This window comes from Phocoena phocoena, chromosome X, assembly GCF_963924675.1.
Source record: "Phocoena phocoena chromosome X, mPhoPho1.1, whole genome shotgun sequence".
NCBI classification, from domain to species: domain Eukaryota; kingdom Metazoa; phylum Chordata; class Mammalia; order Artiodactyla; family Phocoenidae; genus Phocoena; species Phocoena phocoena.
Genome location: NC_089240.1, coordinates 65,662,994 through 65,681,616, shown reverse-complemented (window position 1 = coordinate 65,681,616; position 18,623 = coordinate 65,662,994). Strand labels below are relative to the sequence as shown.

At 39.5% G+C, this 18,623-nt stretch overlaps 1 protein-coding gene across 1 annotated transcript; it reads right to left on the bottom strand.

The window, feature by feature from the left end:
* Window positions 1–292: 292 nt before the first annotated feature.
* On the bottom strand, window positions 293–2,277 carry LOC136142156 (toll-like receptor 13). The gene is given in 2 exon segments (XM_065900198.1): window positions 293–1,986; window positions 1,989–2,277. Coding segments are annotated over 2 exon segments (1,983 nt in total).
* Between the last annotated feature and the right edge of the window lie 16,346 nt (window positions 2,278–18,623).

Sequence of the window (18,623 nt, the reverse complement as noted above, 5' to 3'; positions counted from 1 at the left end):
CAATCTATCTTGACAGGAACTGATTTGGATAAACTAGCTGAGCAATGTTCTCAAGCACATATGAGGGCCCTACTTTCTGGATATCTAATCCCCTAATAGCGGGATTACATCCCCTAACACTGTTCCTGAAGCTTCCTCAGGCAGCTCCCTTCACTCTTCCAGTTGCCTGATGGACATTAACCAAATAATGGTCATAAGCAACCTTCTCCCTGCAGAGCAGGTACATTCACTCACACTCTTAGTCGATACACACCTTGGGCAACATTGGATTTGAGGTCACAAAGACTTTCAGTCACTGGGCCACAATCAGCTATGTGTTGTCTTTCTCCACAGATTTGTTGCCCAATGCATTTCTAATATGAGCCCAGAAGAGTGGCCACTCTTGGGCACTGTCTGGCCAGGTGATAAATGTCTGCCTATTCACAAGTTTCCTGAGTCAGTGGTAGCTGGATAACTTATAGTTTGGGATCTCTTCCAGGAAGATCAAGATGATGACATCCTCGTGCTCACAGAACATCTTGATGCTGGCCAGCTGTACTTCAAGCTGGCACCATTCACTGTGCAGGTAGTGGTTACTGACCACACACAAAGTTTTCCGGCTGGTGTTGATGTCATTCTGGATGTTCTCAAAGATGTCTATGCCTGGATCAAAGTCCCAGTGGTGAAGACAGAGCTTAAAAGTGGGCTGGCCACCTTCTTCTAGGGCTGGAACAAGCTCTTCATATACCCACTGCTCATCAGTGGCAGTGAAAGAGACAAAGGCATCATAGATGAACTCCTTCTCTGTCCTTTGCCACTTGGCCAGGTACCAGGCTTAAAATATGTAGAGCTCATACCATAGAGATGGAGTCATCTTGGCAATGAACCAAGAGGAGACCATGGTTGTGAGGACCAGACTGAAGGAGCAGAAGAAGCAAACATTTCCTAGGTCAAAATTACACATAGAATCATCAAAATCTATCAACAAACTCTGGATATTTGGCTGCTGACAAGTATAGCTCCAGAGGTAGGGGATATGGACATTTGCTGTGTTTATTGACCAATTCTTGAAACATGCATTGTCACAGCTGCACTGAAGTTTGTTCCCATAGAGATCAAAGTACTTCAGAGACTTCAGATTCTCCAGATGACTTTGATTAATGACTCTTATGTTGTTGAATCTTAAAGAGAAGTCCTGAAGGCTTTCTAATCCAGAGAACATGCCAGGAGTCAATGACTCTAAGTTGTTGTTTTCCAGGTGCAGCATTTTTAGTCTTTTGAGCTTTTGGAATAAGAAAATATTTAAACTGAGACTTCAGTCTCCAGATTTTGTTCCTGAGATATCCAACTTTGTGAGATTAATCAGGGAGTCAAACTGAAGGTGGTCTAGGAATACCATGGGATTTTTCCCTAGGAGTAGCTCCTGCAGGCCATTCAGCCCTTGGAAGAAGTTGGTTGGAACAACCTGAATTCCATGTATTTGTCCTTCTAGGTTGAGTTGTTTCAAAGACTTGAGGTTCATAAATGGAGGAAATGGCAAAGTCCTACTGGTTTCATAACTAATTTTATTAAAACTGAGATTCAAAACTTCTAGATTTTCCAGGCCCAAGAAAAGGCCTGCTTGAAAACTTGACAAGATATTGTATGCCAAGTCAAGTTTATAGAAGTAATTTAGGTCAGAAAATGCATTCTCCTCTATGTCTTTCAGGCGGTTCTGGGAGAGAATGAGAACTTGGAGCTTCTTCAGAAACTGAAATGTTCTGTGTTTCAGTGTCCGAATATTGTTGTATCCAAGGTCTAAACTCTCTAAATTTGGAAATTGAAGAAAGGAGTATTTGTCAATTTTTACTATACAGCACCCAGCCAAGTTGAGCTCCTTCAATGAATACAGCCCATAGAAGGCCATATTACTGAGTACTATGATGGGATTTCTAGAGAGAAAGAGAGATTGTAGGTACCTCAAGGGTGAAAATGCAAAATCTGGAAATCTTTTAAACTTATTGTGCTCAGGTCTAGGGCTCTCAAGTTCTGGAGGGCACTCCAGGTCCTGTTGCTGACAAAGGAAAGTTGACACGTGTTTAGATTCAGCCTTTGGAGGCTGGGCATAGCATCAAACTCACTGTCATTGAGGTGAACAAGATCACTGCTTTGGCTCAGGTCAAGGGACAAAAGCCTGGTACAGTTGGCAAGGCGCTTTACGCCCCCTGCATTAATGGCATTTTCCCAAAAAACCAAAGTCTCTAATACAGGTAAATTTCAGAGGAGGCGACACCAAATATAGATTTGATATATCTTCATTTAGTCAAAATCTCCTTTATATTTTTTAAAAGTTTTAAAATATTCTCTGTAAATTTTTGTGTTTCTGTGTTAGGGTATGTCCTAGAAACTTTTAGATATTATTATTGAGATATTGAGAAATATCTTATTTTTTCCTATTTAATTTTCTAGTTAAGTATAGCAAGGGTGCCATAACTTTTTAATTTTTTGTGTTCTTGTTGATCATAAGCATAGAAAGCTTTCTGAACTCCTAATAGTTTTTAAAATATGACTGTTTATTCTATTAGGTTTATCTGTTAATGATTATGTTCTCTGTAGGTAATGGAAGTTATATATCTCTTTTTCAAATTCATACATTTCCTATGTATTTTTTATGTTGGTCTCATAATATTGGTCACAACCTCCCTATATTAAATCATAGTGATGATAGATTTTTTTTGTTAATGGGATGACATCTATAGATTTTCAATTAATTATTTTATTTGCTATAAGTTTCAATATATATCAAGTCAGAAAATTTCCCTCATACTCCTAATTTTTTAAGGAAGAATATAGTTGAGTTTGACCAGAACACAAAGAGAGAGGGGGAAATAGAGCCATCAACTAAGGGAGAGTGTACAGGGGCAACAAATTTCTTGCACAGATGATAAATTGGCAGTAAGTACAGAAGTGTGAAAATATCAAGCACTTACTATGTGTCCAGCATTTTCATAGGCATGAATGACTCACTACAAAACTCAGCAAGATAAACAGTCTTAACCCCACTGTATACATGGGGAACTGGAAGCTCAGAGACACAAATATTGTACAGCTAATGTGAGGCAGATTAGCAATTCAAAGAAAAGGCTATATCTTATTTATGTGGAAATCAGATGTAAGTTTACATACATTTTTAATAGCAGTTTAATTAAAGTATATTTTATATACCATAAGCTTTATTCTTTTAAAGTGTATATAATGAAGTGGTTTTTAATATAGTTGCAAGTTTTTGCAATTATCACTATCCAATTCCAGAAAATTGTCTTCACCGCCCCCCGCAAAAAAAGCCCTGCACACATTAGCAATCACTCTCCATTCTTGCTTTTATGTAGGCCCTGACGACCACTAACCTATTTTCTCTCTCTATGGGTATGCTTATTCTGGACATTTCATATAAATAGAAACACAGAATATGTGGCAAAAAAAAAAAAAGCAAAGGCTATATCATCTCAGAACCTCATGTTCTTTCCACTACCTTCTGTCGCCCCTTAATTCCAAAAGAGAAGCCCCCAAACATTTGTAACAATGATTACATCACAGGGATACTTGTAACAACTCTATCTCAGTGGTCATTTTGAAGAATGCTAATTTGGTGTATAAATTCTAGAATATTCCACAAAAGGTGGTGTCCTAAGTTTATACTTACACTTTATATTCATGTCAATGACAGAGAAAATGAAAAAAACAATGATCTAATGATAGTTTCAATTTTAAGTCAGCCCACTGGTATTAGGACTGAGATGAGTAGATTTATTCAGTGCTAGGAGGCCAATGCTTTAAGGCATTTTAAGTTTGTTAGGCAACAGGAAGGAAATGGATCAAAGGATGAGAGATTTCATTGCAAAAGTAAATATAAGAAGAAGGAGAAGGGCAAAGAGGAGAAGGAGCAGAAGAGGAAGAAAAAGTAGTAGCATAAGTAAATATGTCTTGCATAAGTGTGAGGTGACTCAAGGAAACTGGGTTGAACAAGATGGCATTGCCGGGATGAATGTATTCTCTGCTCTCACAGATGACAAGGGTTACCAATATGACCCCTAAAATCTATCCCTGTTTGTCACAGGAAATTTTAAATGAAGGAAAACTGTAAAGCTCCAAACATCCAAATTGCCCACCCTGACAAGGTACAGAAAGGGACAAGCTTTGTTGATAAAGCTTCCATGGGTACAGGGCTAGTGGAGGAGGTTTCTTTTACCTGAAACTGCTGGTGTTACTGCAATCAAAGGAGCATTCAGAGCCAATACCAGAGCAGGGAGCTGGGGCCTATAAACCATAGAAGAAAAGTACTTAAAGGTAACCAAAATGAACGACTTCTAGAAGCAGTTGTGGAACTGGGTTCAGCATGCCAGGGAGATGAGAGCAGAGAGTAGGCAGTCAAGAAAGTGAATAGGAAAGAATCTGTGCAAAGACCCAAACAGCACTGGTTTTTGCAGCTTGAGTTTAGGCCTGTCACACTGAACTTTTCAAAGTACTGGAACAGGGCAGAGAGCCAAACTCGTCTGGTTGTGGTATTCAAAATGAGGCAAGGATAGTGAAGAAATAAGAACTTTCTATAGTAGACTAAAGATACATGCTCCCCAATGTTCATAGCAGCACTATGTACAATAGCCAGGACATGGAAGCAACCTAAGTGTCCATAAAGAAATCAATGGGTAAAGAAGTTGTGATAATTACTCAGCCATAAAAAAGAACAAAACAGTGCCATTTGCAGCAACATGGATAGACCTACAGATTGTCATACTGAGTGAAGTAAGTCAGATACAGAAAGAAAAATATCATATGATATCACTCATATGTGGAATCTAAGAAAAAGGTACAAATGAACTTATTTACAGAAACAGAGCCTAGACATAGAAAACAGACATACGGTTACCAAAGGGGAAGGAGGGAGAGACATAAATTAGGAGCTTGGGATTAACAAATACACACTACTTTATATAAAATAGATAAACATCAAAGGTCCTACTGTGTAGCACAGGGAACTATATTCAACATCTCATAATATCTTATAGTGGAAAGGAATCTGAAAAAATATATATATATAAACAATCACTTTGCTGTATACCTGAAACTAAGACAACATTGTAATTCAACTATACTTCAATTAAAAAAGAAATTTCTACAGTAAACTAGATGTCTGTATACTATGTAATACAATTTTATGATATTGTCACTGTGCTGTCCTACTTAATTTCTATATTAGAAAAATATATCTATGCTGACCATATTTTATGAACCAAAAGTCAAGACATGCTAGTCTTACATTGGGTTAGAATATTTTTCATTGGAACTAGATTTAAAATTTCAGGATGTATTTTTACAATATTTGTAAAGGTTAGTCTAAAGCATAGCATTTGATTAAAAATGATATTTGTAATCATTTTAATTAAAAAAAAATTGGCATCAGGCTTTCAGTTTAGAACACAAACACTTATTTTGAAAACTTTTATAAGCAAATAAGGTTTGATCTACATCACTTCAACCTAGACCATCTTTTCCTAAAATATTATATGGCATGGATTGCCTAGATAGCAAATTCTTTACTGAAAAAAGTTAAAAAAATTTTTTCCAATAGGTGGTACATGCAGATATTTAAAATTCAAACAGCACAAAATGATGCACAGTAAAAATGTAAGTCTCCTCACCCCAATTCCTCAGCCCTCCTCCTTTGTTATCAGCTTCTCCTGTGTAAGGCCAGAAACTATCAAACTCTTAGAGGAAAACATAGGCAGAACACTCTATGACATAAATCACAGCAAGATCCTTTTTGACCCACCTCCTAGAGAAATGGAAATAAAAACAAAAATAAACAAATGGGACCTAATGAATCTTCAAAGCTTTTGCACAGCAAAGGAAACCATAAACAAGACCAAAAGACAACCCTCAGAATGGGAGGAAATATTTGCAAATGAAGCAACTGACAAAGGATTAATCTCCAAAATTTATAAGCAGCTCATGCAGCTTGATAACAAAAAACAAACAACCCAGTCCAAAAATGGGCAGAAGACCTAAATAGACATTTCTCTAAAGAAGATACACGGACTGCCAACAAACACATGAAAGAATGCTAAACATCACTAATCATTAGAGAAATGCAAATCAAAACTACAATGAGATATCATCTCACACCAGTCAGAATGGCCATCATCAAAAATTCTAGAAACAATAAATGCTGGAGAGTGTGTGGAGAAAAGGGAACCCTCTTGCACTGTTGGTGGGAATGTAAATTGATACAGCCACTGTGGAGCACAGTAGGATGGTTCCTTAAAAAACTACAAATAGAACTACCATATGACCCAGCAATCCCACTGCTGGGCATATACCCTGAGAAAACCATAATTCAGAAAGAGTCATGTACCAAAATGTTCATTGCAGCTCTATTTACAATAGCCCGGAGATGGAAACAACTTTAGTGTCCATCATCGGATGAATGGATAAAGAAGATGTGGCACATATATACAATGGAATATTACTCAGCCATAAAAAAAACGAAATTGAGCTATTTGTAATGAGGTGGATAGACCTAGAGTCTGTCATACAGAGTGAAGTAAGTCAGAAAGAAAAAGACAAATGCCATATGCTAACACATATATACGGAATTTAAGAAAAAACAATGTCATGAAGAGCCTAGAGGTAAGACAGGAATAAAGACACAGACGTACTAGAGAATGGACTTGAGGATATGAGGAGGGGAAAGGGTAAGCTGTGACAAAGCAAGAGAGAGGCATGGACGTATATACACTACCAGACTTAAGGTAGTTAGTGGGAAGCAGCCGCATAGCACAGGGAGATCAGTTCTGTGCTTTGTGACTGCCTGGAGGGGTGGGATGGGGAGGGTGGGAGTTGGGGAGACGCAAGAGGGAAGAGATATGGGAACATATGTATATACATAAGTGATTCACTTTGTTGTAAAGCAGAAACTAACACACCATTGTAAAGGAATTATATTCCAATAAAGATGTAAAAAAAAAAAGTATTCTGGGGTACTTCCCTGGTGGCGCAGTGGTTAAGAATCTGCCTGCCAATGCAGGGGACATGGCTTCAATCCCTGGTCCGGGAAGATCCCACATGCTGTGGAGCAACTAAGCCCGTGCACCACAATTACTGAGCCTGCGCGCCCTAGAACCCGTGCTACACGACGAGAAGCCACCGCAATGATAAACCCGGGCACTGCAACGAAGAGTAGCCCCCGCTCGCCGCAACTAGAGAAAGCCCGCGGGCAGCAATGACGACCTAGCGCAGCCAAAAAAAAAAGTACTCCGGTTTGAATGATAAATTACATGGTCACCCTACATATGTATAACTAATAGTTATTAGTGCCATTTATTGTGTGCTAACTTTTGTCATGTAAGATGTCACTTAATCCTTATCACAAACCTGTGATATAGGTGTTATATCATTATTCCCATCTTGTGGATGAGGAATCTGAGTCTCTGAGAATTTAAGTATGTATCCCAAGATTATAATGAACAAGGCTGACATCAATTAGGCCCAGTAGATATAGTGTCTAGGGCCCAAAATGCGTTCAGGGGTCCACACAAGTGTTTTATTGTCTTTTTAAAATCAGATGAAAAGGGCTTCCCTGGTGGCACAGTGGTTGAGAGTCCACCTGCCGATGCAGGGGACACGGGTTCGTGCCCCGGTCGGGGAAGATCTCACATGCCGCAGAGTGGCTGGCCCCGTGAGCCATGGCCGCTGAGCCTGCGCACCTGGAGCCTGTGCTCCACAACAGGAGAGGCCACAGCAGCGAGAGGCCCGCGTACCACAAAAAAAAAAAGATCAGATTAAAAAAATGAACTTTCAGGTTGAAGGAAATGTTTTCATATATAATATTATTTGTCTTTATACCAAGTGTGGGAAAGTCTAATTTTCTGTAGGTTTTTTCTTTAATGGAAGGGGCCCACAAGGTAAAGGCACCTAGGGCCCATGAAAGTCATAATGTAGCCCTGGTAATGAGTGACAGAACAAGGATCCAAACCCAGCGCCCAAGCTCTTAAACACTAAATGAGAAGCTAAACAGCTGAGGGAACAGGAAATAGACAGACTCAGAGCATCACATGACTGTCGTCAGCTATCTGAACAGCAGCCATAAGAAAGTACTTCTGTGCTTATTTGATGTTTCTCTCCTGCCCTTCTGCCTCAGCTGGGCTTGTTGAAATCTTACCCAAGACTCAAGACAGAGCTTAGTTCCTACCAACTCTATGATGCCTTCCCTAACTCCCATCCTTGGAATTGGTTTCACCTTCTTCTGTACTCCTGCAGCTCATCTTTATTTTATTTGTATTCTATTCTATTATATATATATATATATATATATATATATATATATATACACACACACAATAGCATGTGGTATAACATGTTGCTCCTTTCTCCCCCTGGACTTCGGTAAATATTTAATTTCTCAGTCTCAATTTCTTCACCTGTAAAATTAGGATAATAATTGTACCTTCAGCATAAAGTTGTTAAAGATTAAATGAGTTAATATATGGCAATTACCAGCACCTGGCACAGAGTAAGAGCCATACAAATATTTTTTCAATAAATAAAATAATTATATTTATGATTGCTCCTTTCTCCCCCCTTCACTTTGTTGTGTGTGTGTATATATATATGTGTGTGTGTGTGTGTGTGTGTGTGTATATATATATATATATATATATATAAAATATTTTGAAATCCAGAGCTGAAGCTTTAAAAAGTTTGGACCAAAGTATAGCCCAAAGGAAGGCTGACCTCCCAACTCTGGTTATATGTGATATATATCTGATAATGTGACCCCCATATCATGCTTGCCTTTTGGGCGAATCTCCAAGGGCCTTCTTTTGTCAATGTGAAATGTCAAGACCCTATTTCAGAACCCAGAGAGTAATAGGGACATCCTAGGTCCTTTCTTGATTTCTTGGTCAGTGTTGGCATTGCAGTAGCAAGAAGGGACTGCTTATCTTTCGGACATAAGATGCACTTTCCAGTTTGGCAGATGGTCAGAAAACTTAGATTTTAGTCTTAGCTCAGTGAATCATCTGGAACAAATCGTATACCTCCCCTGCATCTAAACCTATCAGAAAGAGGTCACTGCAGCCTGGCTGGCTTCTTAAACAGCAGCATTACTGTGAAGCTTACGTAAATGACAGCAAGTCTGGTGATTGTAAAAGAACAAAAGCTCCCTCAAATCAGACATACCTGAGTTCAAATCCTGCCTGACATTGTGTCTCCTTTGGGAAGTCAGATCACATAAGCTCAGTCTTTTCTGTAAAAGGCAGTAAGAATCTCACAAGATTATTGAAAGGATTAAATACGGTGATATAAGTAAAATGTTTAGCACATAGACCCTCAATTAATGTAACCATATTTGCCCGTGCCCAACATACTTTTGCCCACATGTATGTAAACATTACCCTGTTTCTATATACCCCTATTATGACAGGAAGCCAAGAGAAGATGTAAAATAATGGACTGACTTAACTGCAAACAGAAGTTCATATTATCTCACTGCTGCTCCAGGATTCAATATTTACATGAATGAAATAATTTTTGCCTCTGAAACCTTTCAAACTACTTTTAAACCAGTTTTAAAATAAGTACGATGAGTACAGACATTTCCCCACAAAAATTTCACTGTGTAATGGAGGTGGTATCATTGTCTTGTGCATTTAACACATTGTCAAATGTGGGTAGTTTAGCTCATTGGTCCTTCTCTCAGCCCTGCCTGCCCCCTTCACACTTTTGGATGATGACAGGTATTAGTCCCATTTTCTAAAATGGAGAAATAAAAGCAAAAGAAGTGCCTGATCTGAGGTCATAAGAGTATGTGACTAGGGGAGCTGGGAGTAATGGGGAGATGATGAAAGAATTGAAGGGACTAGAGATGTCTAGTTTGAAATGCAGAATATTCATGGACTACAGTAGCTGTATTTTGGCAACCACTGTCCCGGGTCACTATTTTCTGCAGAGCCTCTTCTTCTAGGCCTCTATACAGGAACTCTATAGGGCAAACTGCTTCTTCTAGACCTTTAAGGGAGGAGAGAGGGGACCAATAGGCAGAGGCACTCTAGCTTCCCTACCAAGAAACACAGGCATCACTCTCTGCCTAGGCCTTGATTCCATTACAGAGACAGGCCCTAAGCCAGAAAATGCCATCTAATCCTAAAACTACAACCTATAGTCTAGACAATGGACTGGAAGGCCCATGACAAAAACTCAGCACAGTCTGAGAAACTTGTTCCTATGGATAGAATGCACTTGTGGTTCTCAATCCTGCATGAGCAACAGTATCACATAGGGATTAAAAACAGGGATTTCCTGGGCCCCACTCCAGAATCTGTATTTTAAACAAATGCCTCAGGTGTGCAGCCAGAGATGAGAAGCCCTTAATCCAGTAGTTCTCAAGTTTGAACATGAGTCTGAATCACCTGAAAGGCATTTCAAAACATAGATTGCTGGGCCCCACCGCCAGAGTTTTAGATTCATTTGGTCTGGAGAGGGGCCCAAGAATTTGAATTTTTCCCAAGTTCCCGGGTGGTGTTTATGTTACTGGTCCAGGGACCACAGTCTGTGAACAACTCTCATTGCCTGCTTATCTGAGTTTGGCCTCTATGTCAAAAAATTCCCATGGCCTCTTCCTCAGTTTACCCCTGCACCAAATAATTGCTGAGGAAAATGGAACCAGCCCCAGCCCTCAGTTATCAAGTCAATCTCTACTTACCCTGTGTATCACTGCAGAAACAATCAGCTCACAACCCTGCCAAGGTCTCCTAGGCTAAGCAGAGAGTGACACACATGCACGCACCTCAAGCCACCTGCTTCATAATGTAAAATTTCCCCCCAACGACGCCTGGACCCTGAAAGGTAGGACTGGCCCAGCAGGGAACAGCAGTCTCGGACGTCACTGTCTCGTGGGGGTCCACCTAATACAGAGTGCAACTTGGGGACCTGAGACTCAGTGCAAATATGTCAGCGCCCAAATCAAGACATTTCCCAGCAGGAGATACGTGTAACTCCGAGAACAGAAGACAAATCTTGTCACATTTACAAGGGTTATCATACCTCAGGAGGACCCTTGAGGTTCTTTTCCAAGGCTGATGACCACATTGTGTTTCACCACCGTGTCCTTCAGAGACATTCCTAAGCTTGTATAAGGGGGTAGGGACTAAAGGACATTTCCCTGTAACATGTGGAGAAAGTCCTGGTGAGGGTTTTTAGAAAACATGGTTTCATGACTCACACAGAACCTGAGAGTATGACACTCCTTCAAATAACACTCCACATCATCTTCAGAAAGGCACTTTAACAGTCTTGATTGAAAGTTTGCCACAAATTAAAGTGTTCATAGCTTGTTATTACTATTATTTTGTTAATATTCTATGCTTTCTCTGTGAAATTGGGAAGAGTGGATGTTTTTATTTCTACTCTTGGAAGTTTCTTGACAGTGCTATTATTTGAAAATTCAGCTGAGGATAGGGGAGATGAGAGAGGAGGTGATCCACAGTGCATGCTCTAGTCTGAGGGGTCTTTGGGCTTGATGTCCAGAAAAGACACCTTGGAATTACTTAGCACTTTCCAATTTACTATCCTGTCACATAATTCTCTGTGAAGTTTTACAGAAGAGGAAGGAGGCCCAGACAAGTAGCACGACTTTGCACTCAGCTAGTAAATGGTTATGCATGATTGAGATTCAAATCCAGGCCTCTTGGTGTGGAGAAAAGAGAACCCTCCTTCCTACACTGTTGGGAATGTAAATTGGTGCAGCCACTATGGAGAACAGTATGGAGGTTCCTTTAAAAAGCTGAAACTAGAATTACCATATGATCCTGCAATCCCACTCCTGGGCATATATCTGGAGAAAACTCTAATTCAAAAATATACATGCACCCCAATGTTCATAGCAGCACTATTCACAATAGCCAAGACATGGAAACAACCTAAATGTCCATCAACAGATGAATGGATGAAGAAGATGTGATATATATATATATACATATATATATATATATATATATATATATACATATACAATGAAATACTAGTCAGCCATAAAAAAAATGAAATAATGTCATTTGCAGCAACATGGATGGACCTAGAGATTATCATACTAAGTGAAGTAAGTCAGACAGAGAAAGACAAATATCATATGATATCACTTATATGTGGAATCTAAAAAAATGATACAAATGAACTTATTTACGAAACAGAAAGAAACTCACAGACATAGAAAGCAACCTTAGGGTGATCAAAGGGGAAGGGGGAGGGATAAATTAGGAGTTTGGGATTAGCAGATACAAACTGCTATATATAAAATAGATGAACAACAAGGTTCTACTGTATAGCACAGGGAACTATATTCAATATCTTGTAATAACCTGTAATGGAAAAGAATATTAAAAAGAATATATATATATATATATATATATATATATATATATATATATATATATATACACACATGTATAACTGACTCCCTTTGCTGTACTCCAGAAACTAACGCAATGATGTAAATCAACTATACTTCAATAAATAAATAAATAAAACAAGTCCAGGTCTCTTCACCTCCAATCCAGTGCTGTTACCACCTCAGCACAGGTGATGCAAACAGAGATCTTGACGTCTTCTCCCCAAGTGCTACTGCAGGGACTGTGGGTGATGTGGGCTCAGAGTGCTATCTAGGATTCTCCTCCATCCTTCTAACTGCTTACTCTTGGTACTTCTGAGGTGTGGTGAAACCCAATCAAGAATCACTGCGGGATGTACAGAACGGACCTGAGGACACAGTGGGGCAAGGGGAAGTGGGACAGAGTGAGAGAGTAGCATTGACATATATACACTACCAAATGTAAAATGGATGGCTAGTGGGAAGCTGATGCATAGCACAGGGAGATCAGTTCGGTGCTTTGTGACCACCTAGAGGGGTGGGATAAGGAGGGTGGGAGGGAGGCTCAAGAGGGAGGGGATATGGGGATATATGTATACATAGAGCTGATTCACTTTGTTGTAGAGCAGAAACTAACACAATGTTATAAAGCAATTATGTGCCAATAAAGATACTAAAAAAAATAAAAAAGAATCACTGCGGGGTTTCCCTGGTGGCACAGTGGTTAAGAATCCACCTGCCAATGTAGGGGACACAGGTTCGAGCCCTGGTCCAGGAAGATCCCACATGCCGCGGAGCAGCTAAGCTCGTGCACCACAACTACTGAGCCCACGTGTCACAACTACTGAAGCCCGTGCACCTAGAACCCGTGCTCTGCAATGAAGAGTAACCCCCGCTCACCACAACTAGAGAAAGCCTGCACGCAGCAACAAAGATCCAATGCAGCAAAAAAAAAAAATTTTTTTAATATCTTTATTGGGGTATAATTGCTTTACAATGGTGTGTTAGTTTCTGCTTTATAACAAAGAGAATCAGTTATACATATACATATGTTCCCATATGTCTTCCCTCTTGCGTCTCCCTCCCTCCCACTCTCCCTATCCCACCCCTCCAGGCTGTCACAAAGCACCGAGCCGATATCCCTGTGCCATGCGGCTGCTTCCCACTAGCTATCTACCTTACGTTTGTTAGTGTGTATATGTCCATGACTCTCTCTCGCCCTGTCAAAGCTCACCCTTCCCCCTCCCCTTATCCTCAAGTCCGTTCTCCAGTAGGTCTGTGTCTTTATTCCTGTCTTACCCCTAGGTTCTTCATGACATTTTTTCCCCTTAAATTCCATATATATGTGTTAGCATACGGTATTTGTCTTTTTCTTTCTGACTTACTTCACTCTGTATGACAGACTCGAGGTCTATCCATCTCATTACAAATAACTCAATTTAAAAAAAATATCCAACCTGCTATAAAGAAATGGAAACAAACATACAATAAATGCTTTAAAAAAAAAAAGAATCACTGTGGTGGTCAAAATGAAAATTAGCTCTAAACTTACATATGTTATCTTAGAGAGTTTATTAGACTGAGAGCAGAAGTGCATTTTTAAAGCACTATGATACTTTGCACAGCATATTCTGCCCAGCAGTCATAGCAGCACCTAATTTAGGATGTACTTGGGGATCCCAAATTCTTTTCTTTTTCCAGTTTTATTGTGATATAATTGACATATAACATTGTGTAAGATTAAGGTGTACAACACAATGATGTGATATTTGTCTATGCTGCAAAATGATTACCACAATAAATTTAGCTAATATCCATCACCTCACATAGTTACAATTTTTTTTTTCCTTGTGATGAGAACTGTTCAGACCTCTCTCTTAGCAACTTTCAAATATACAAAACAGTACTTTTAGCTATAGTCACCATGCTGTACATTAGATCCCCAGAACTTATAACTGGAAGTTTGTACCTTTTGACCACCTTCGCCCGATTCCTCTCCCCCCACCCCCTGCCTCTGGCAACCACAAATCTGATCTCTGTTTCTATTAGTTTGTTTTTGTTAGATTCCACATATAAGCGAGCTCATACAGTACTTGTCTGTCTCTGTCTGACTTATTCCACTTAGCATAAAGCCCTCAATGTCTATCCATGTTGTTGCAAGTGGCAAGATCTCCCTATTATTTATGGCTGAGTTTTATTCCATGCGTATACATACCACATTTTCTTTAACAATTCATCTGCTGTTGGACACTTAGGTTATTTGTAGATCTTGGCTATTGTGAATAGTGCTGCAGTGAACATGGGGGTGCAGATATTTCTTCAGATCCCAAATTCTTAGAGGCTCTTAGGTCATTGGGTACAAGTAGAAAGGTGTAAGCAGTAGGGAATAAGGCTTGTTGGGTGATACGAAAAGAAATGCTATGCCACCTCCACGTAATAATACCACTGTCTATGGTGGAATTTGTGAATGAATTACTTTAAGAAAACATTATTTTCTTGAGCCCTCAGTCTCTAATAATGCCATCTATCTCTTGCTACCATTCTGGGAAAGGATTTCTTTCCATAATTCCTTATATATTGCTGGGATGCAAAAAAAAAAAAAAAAAAGAGATGAGATCCGAAGAGGAAGAAAATGTTTTCTGCTTTTGGTCACATGTCCTAAGATCTCAGTAATCATCTTGAGGTTTTTATTTATTTATTTATTTATTTATTTGCGGTTCGCGGGCCTCTCACTGTTGTGGCCTCGCCCGTTACGGAGCACAGGCTCCAGACGTGCAGGCTCAGAGGCCACGGCTCATGGGCCTAGCCGCTCCGCGGCATGTGGGATCTTCCCGGACGGGGGCACGAACCCGTGTCCCCTGCATCGGCAGGGGGGCTCTCAACCACTGCACCACCAGGGAAGTCCCATCTTGAGGTTTTTAAGATTCACGAGAGCAGTTTTTTTTATTTTAGAGAAATCGACTACAGAATGATGAGCAGCAGGAACATGTACCAAGAGCTTCTCACAGGTATGTTGTTTTCTTTGACCCTTGACTGCATCCCAGCAATACACAAGGAATTATGGGAAGAAATATCTGCACCCCCACGTTCATTGCAGCGCTATTCACAATAGCCAAGATCTAGAAATAACTGAGGGAGTTTCAAATCCTGCTTGGCATGTGTTGCGAAACAAACAGGTTTTCAGTGAGAAGATTTCACCTTTTTCCCATCACAAGCTCCTCCAGATTTCTTTGCTCCCTGGGAGCTCTTGGGGCTGCTCAGCTGGTTCCAGCCCTTTGTTGGCAGCAACTCCAGCCAATGCCTGGAATTGTACATGTGGATTGGTAGGGAGCCCTCTCTTCCCCGTTTTCCTCACTGGAACTGGTGCGCTTCCTCTTCATCTAGATCCTAGCTGTGTCTGAGCACTGTGGTCAGATGTAGAGAACAAATGCTTGGACACCAAGGGGGGAAAGTGGTGGCGGGGTGGTGGTGGTGGTGGTGTGATGAAGTGGGAGATTGGGATCGACATATATACACTAATGTGTATAAAATGGATAACTAAAAAGAACCTGCTGTATAAAAAAATAAATTAAATAACATTCAAAAATTAAAAAAATAATACACAAATAAACTTTGACCTTTGGGGAAAAAAAATGAAAAATAAGATCTAGCTGAAAATAAGTATGCATTTAGTTACATATTCCATATTTCTTCTCTCAACATTGGTATGATACTTTGATGTGTAATCACCACGCTAAACTCAATGCTATGATCATTTATGCTGCCGCATCCATGATTGCTGGACACTAAGCCAATCAATCTGCTGTTGCTTCCTTGATGTCTACAAATAGCCCTAATAGTTCGAAATTATAGTCAAGAAGTTTGAGGGTACTCTTGTTGCAATTGCCCTACTTAAACTCATAGTACCAAAGCTGCTTTGGGATCTTTTCCTGCGATATATTTTGCCTAATGGAACTGTGTCATGATAAACAAATGATGCTATTATTACTTTGTAGATTGTAGACATACCTCTATTGTTATATGAGGCTGGAAGAATGACCTTCCACCTCTTCCTTTCAATGGTTAATAGGCACTGTAAGATTCTATAGGAAAAATTAGTGCAACTCTTTCCATAGCAATTGAAACACACGTCTCAAGAAGGGATCACCCATCTAGAGACTGTCATACAGAGTGAAGTAAGTCAGAAAGAGAAAAGCAAATATCGTATATTAACGCATATATGTGGAACCTAGAAAAATGGTACAGATGAACCGGTTTGCAGAGCAGAAATTGAGACACAGGTGTAGAGAACAAACATATGGACACCAAGGGGGGAAAGTGGCAGGTGGTGGTGGTGGTGGTGTGATGAATTGGGAGATTGGGATTGACATATATACACTAATATGTATAAAATGGATAACTAATAAGAACCTGCTGTATAAAAAATAAATAAAATTCAAAAATAAAAAAGAATTAGCTAGCAAAGCTGGAAGGAGTTTATATTAACTGGAGTTTAAACCAATATATAACATATAATGTATGTGTGTGTGTATATAATATGCAAACATCTATGTGTATATGTACATATGCAAACAACTGAAAAAGTCTTTAAAATCTTAAGTTGTTTTTATCAGCCCAATACTTACATACTGATAAAAAAAAGAATGAAATAATGCCATTTGCAGCAACATCGATGGGCCTAGAGATTATCATACTGAGTGGAGTAAACCAGACAGAGAAGGAAAAGTATCATATGATATCACTTATATGTGGAATCTTAAAAAAATGATACAAATGAACTTATTTACAAAACAGAAACAGACCCACAGACATAGAAAACCAATTTTTGGTTACCAAAGAGGAAAGGGCAGGGGAGACATAGAAAACCAATTTATGGTTACCAAAGTGGAAAGGGCAGGGGAGGGATAAATCAGGAATATGAGATTAACATATACACATTACTACATATAAAACAGATAACCAACAAGGCCCTACTGTATAGCACAGAAAAATATACTTAATACTCTCTAATAATTTACAATGGAAAAGAATCTTAAAAGGAATGGATACATGTATATGTGTAACTGAATCACTTTACTGTACACCTGAAACTAATACAACACTGTAAACCAACTATACTCCAATATAAAATAAAAATTAAATTTAAGAAAAGGATATGAAGTTTGTTGTAATCTGTTACAGCAGCAATAGGAAACTAATATAGTCGCCAGTTGGTATGTGGCAGAACTGGAATTTTGCAGATAGGTCTGGTGGGCTCCAAAATCATTGCTCTTTCCATCACTACGGAGATGCGGTGCTTCTAAAGAAATGGAGGATGCGACAGTAGAAGGTAAAAAGCTGCAAGAAGGAAGAGCTTAGGAGGGCTGATCCTGGGCTCTACCAAATAACCTCTTCCGCATGGCCTGTTGTTTTTCATTTCAATAGTTATAAAGTTATTTGGATTTAAAAAATAATCTTTTCAAGTAATTGCTAGTACTTCTGGCTAGATCTAAAGGTCACTGGTACTTTAGGATGGATTAATCTCAGTTTTTTTATTATGTGGTGATAATAACTGCAATGAAGAAATTGAAGTTTTGATTGGGTGAGGGTGAAGCAAGTAATGTTGAAGTAATGGCAGCACTTCAGTTTACAGACAGGCCTGGGGGCTGGGGGAAGGGCGCTGACAATGAAAAGCTGGGGGCCATTCGAGGACAACAGGTACAATGTGCCAAAGACGACTCAGCCTATTTCAAACTTCTCCACAGAGAGAACTGCCTGCATGGAAGTTTTCAGATTTCTTAAATTGCATGAGATCCTATTTATACTAGCAATTTCACTTAAACCTTGTCCTCAAGAGCCTTGCCTTTCATACCTTACTCATAACTCATTTCCACAACTAGTGGTCACATCTATGAAAATGAAGCTGTTAAGCAAGTAGGGCTGGCTGGCCTGAGGTGAAATTTATGAAAGAGGCAGCCTCACCTCTCTCATCTCTATTTGAATCTTAGCAAGGCCTTTAAAGCCTTCCCCAACTGGAAGGTTTCTGGCTTTTTGTTTAGTTTTTGTCTTGAAGGTTTTGAAACCTCACCTGGGATGTCACCATCACTGTACGTCCTTCTCAGAGATTAGTCAAGGCGCCAATAGGAAAGGGAGGCTGGCCAGCTAAGTGGAAAGCTCAGTGATTTTACTATTATACTTCCATTTCTAATCCTATTTCAATACCCTGAATAATCCCAAAGTTTGGGAGGGAAGTAAAACTTCATTT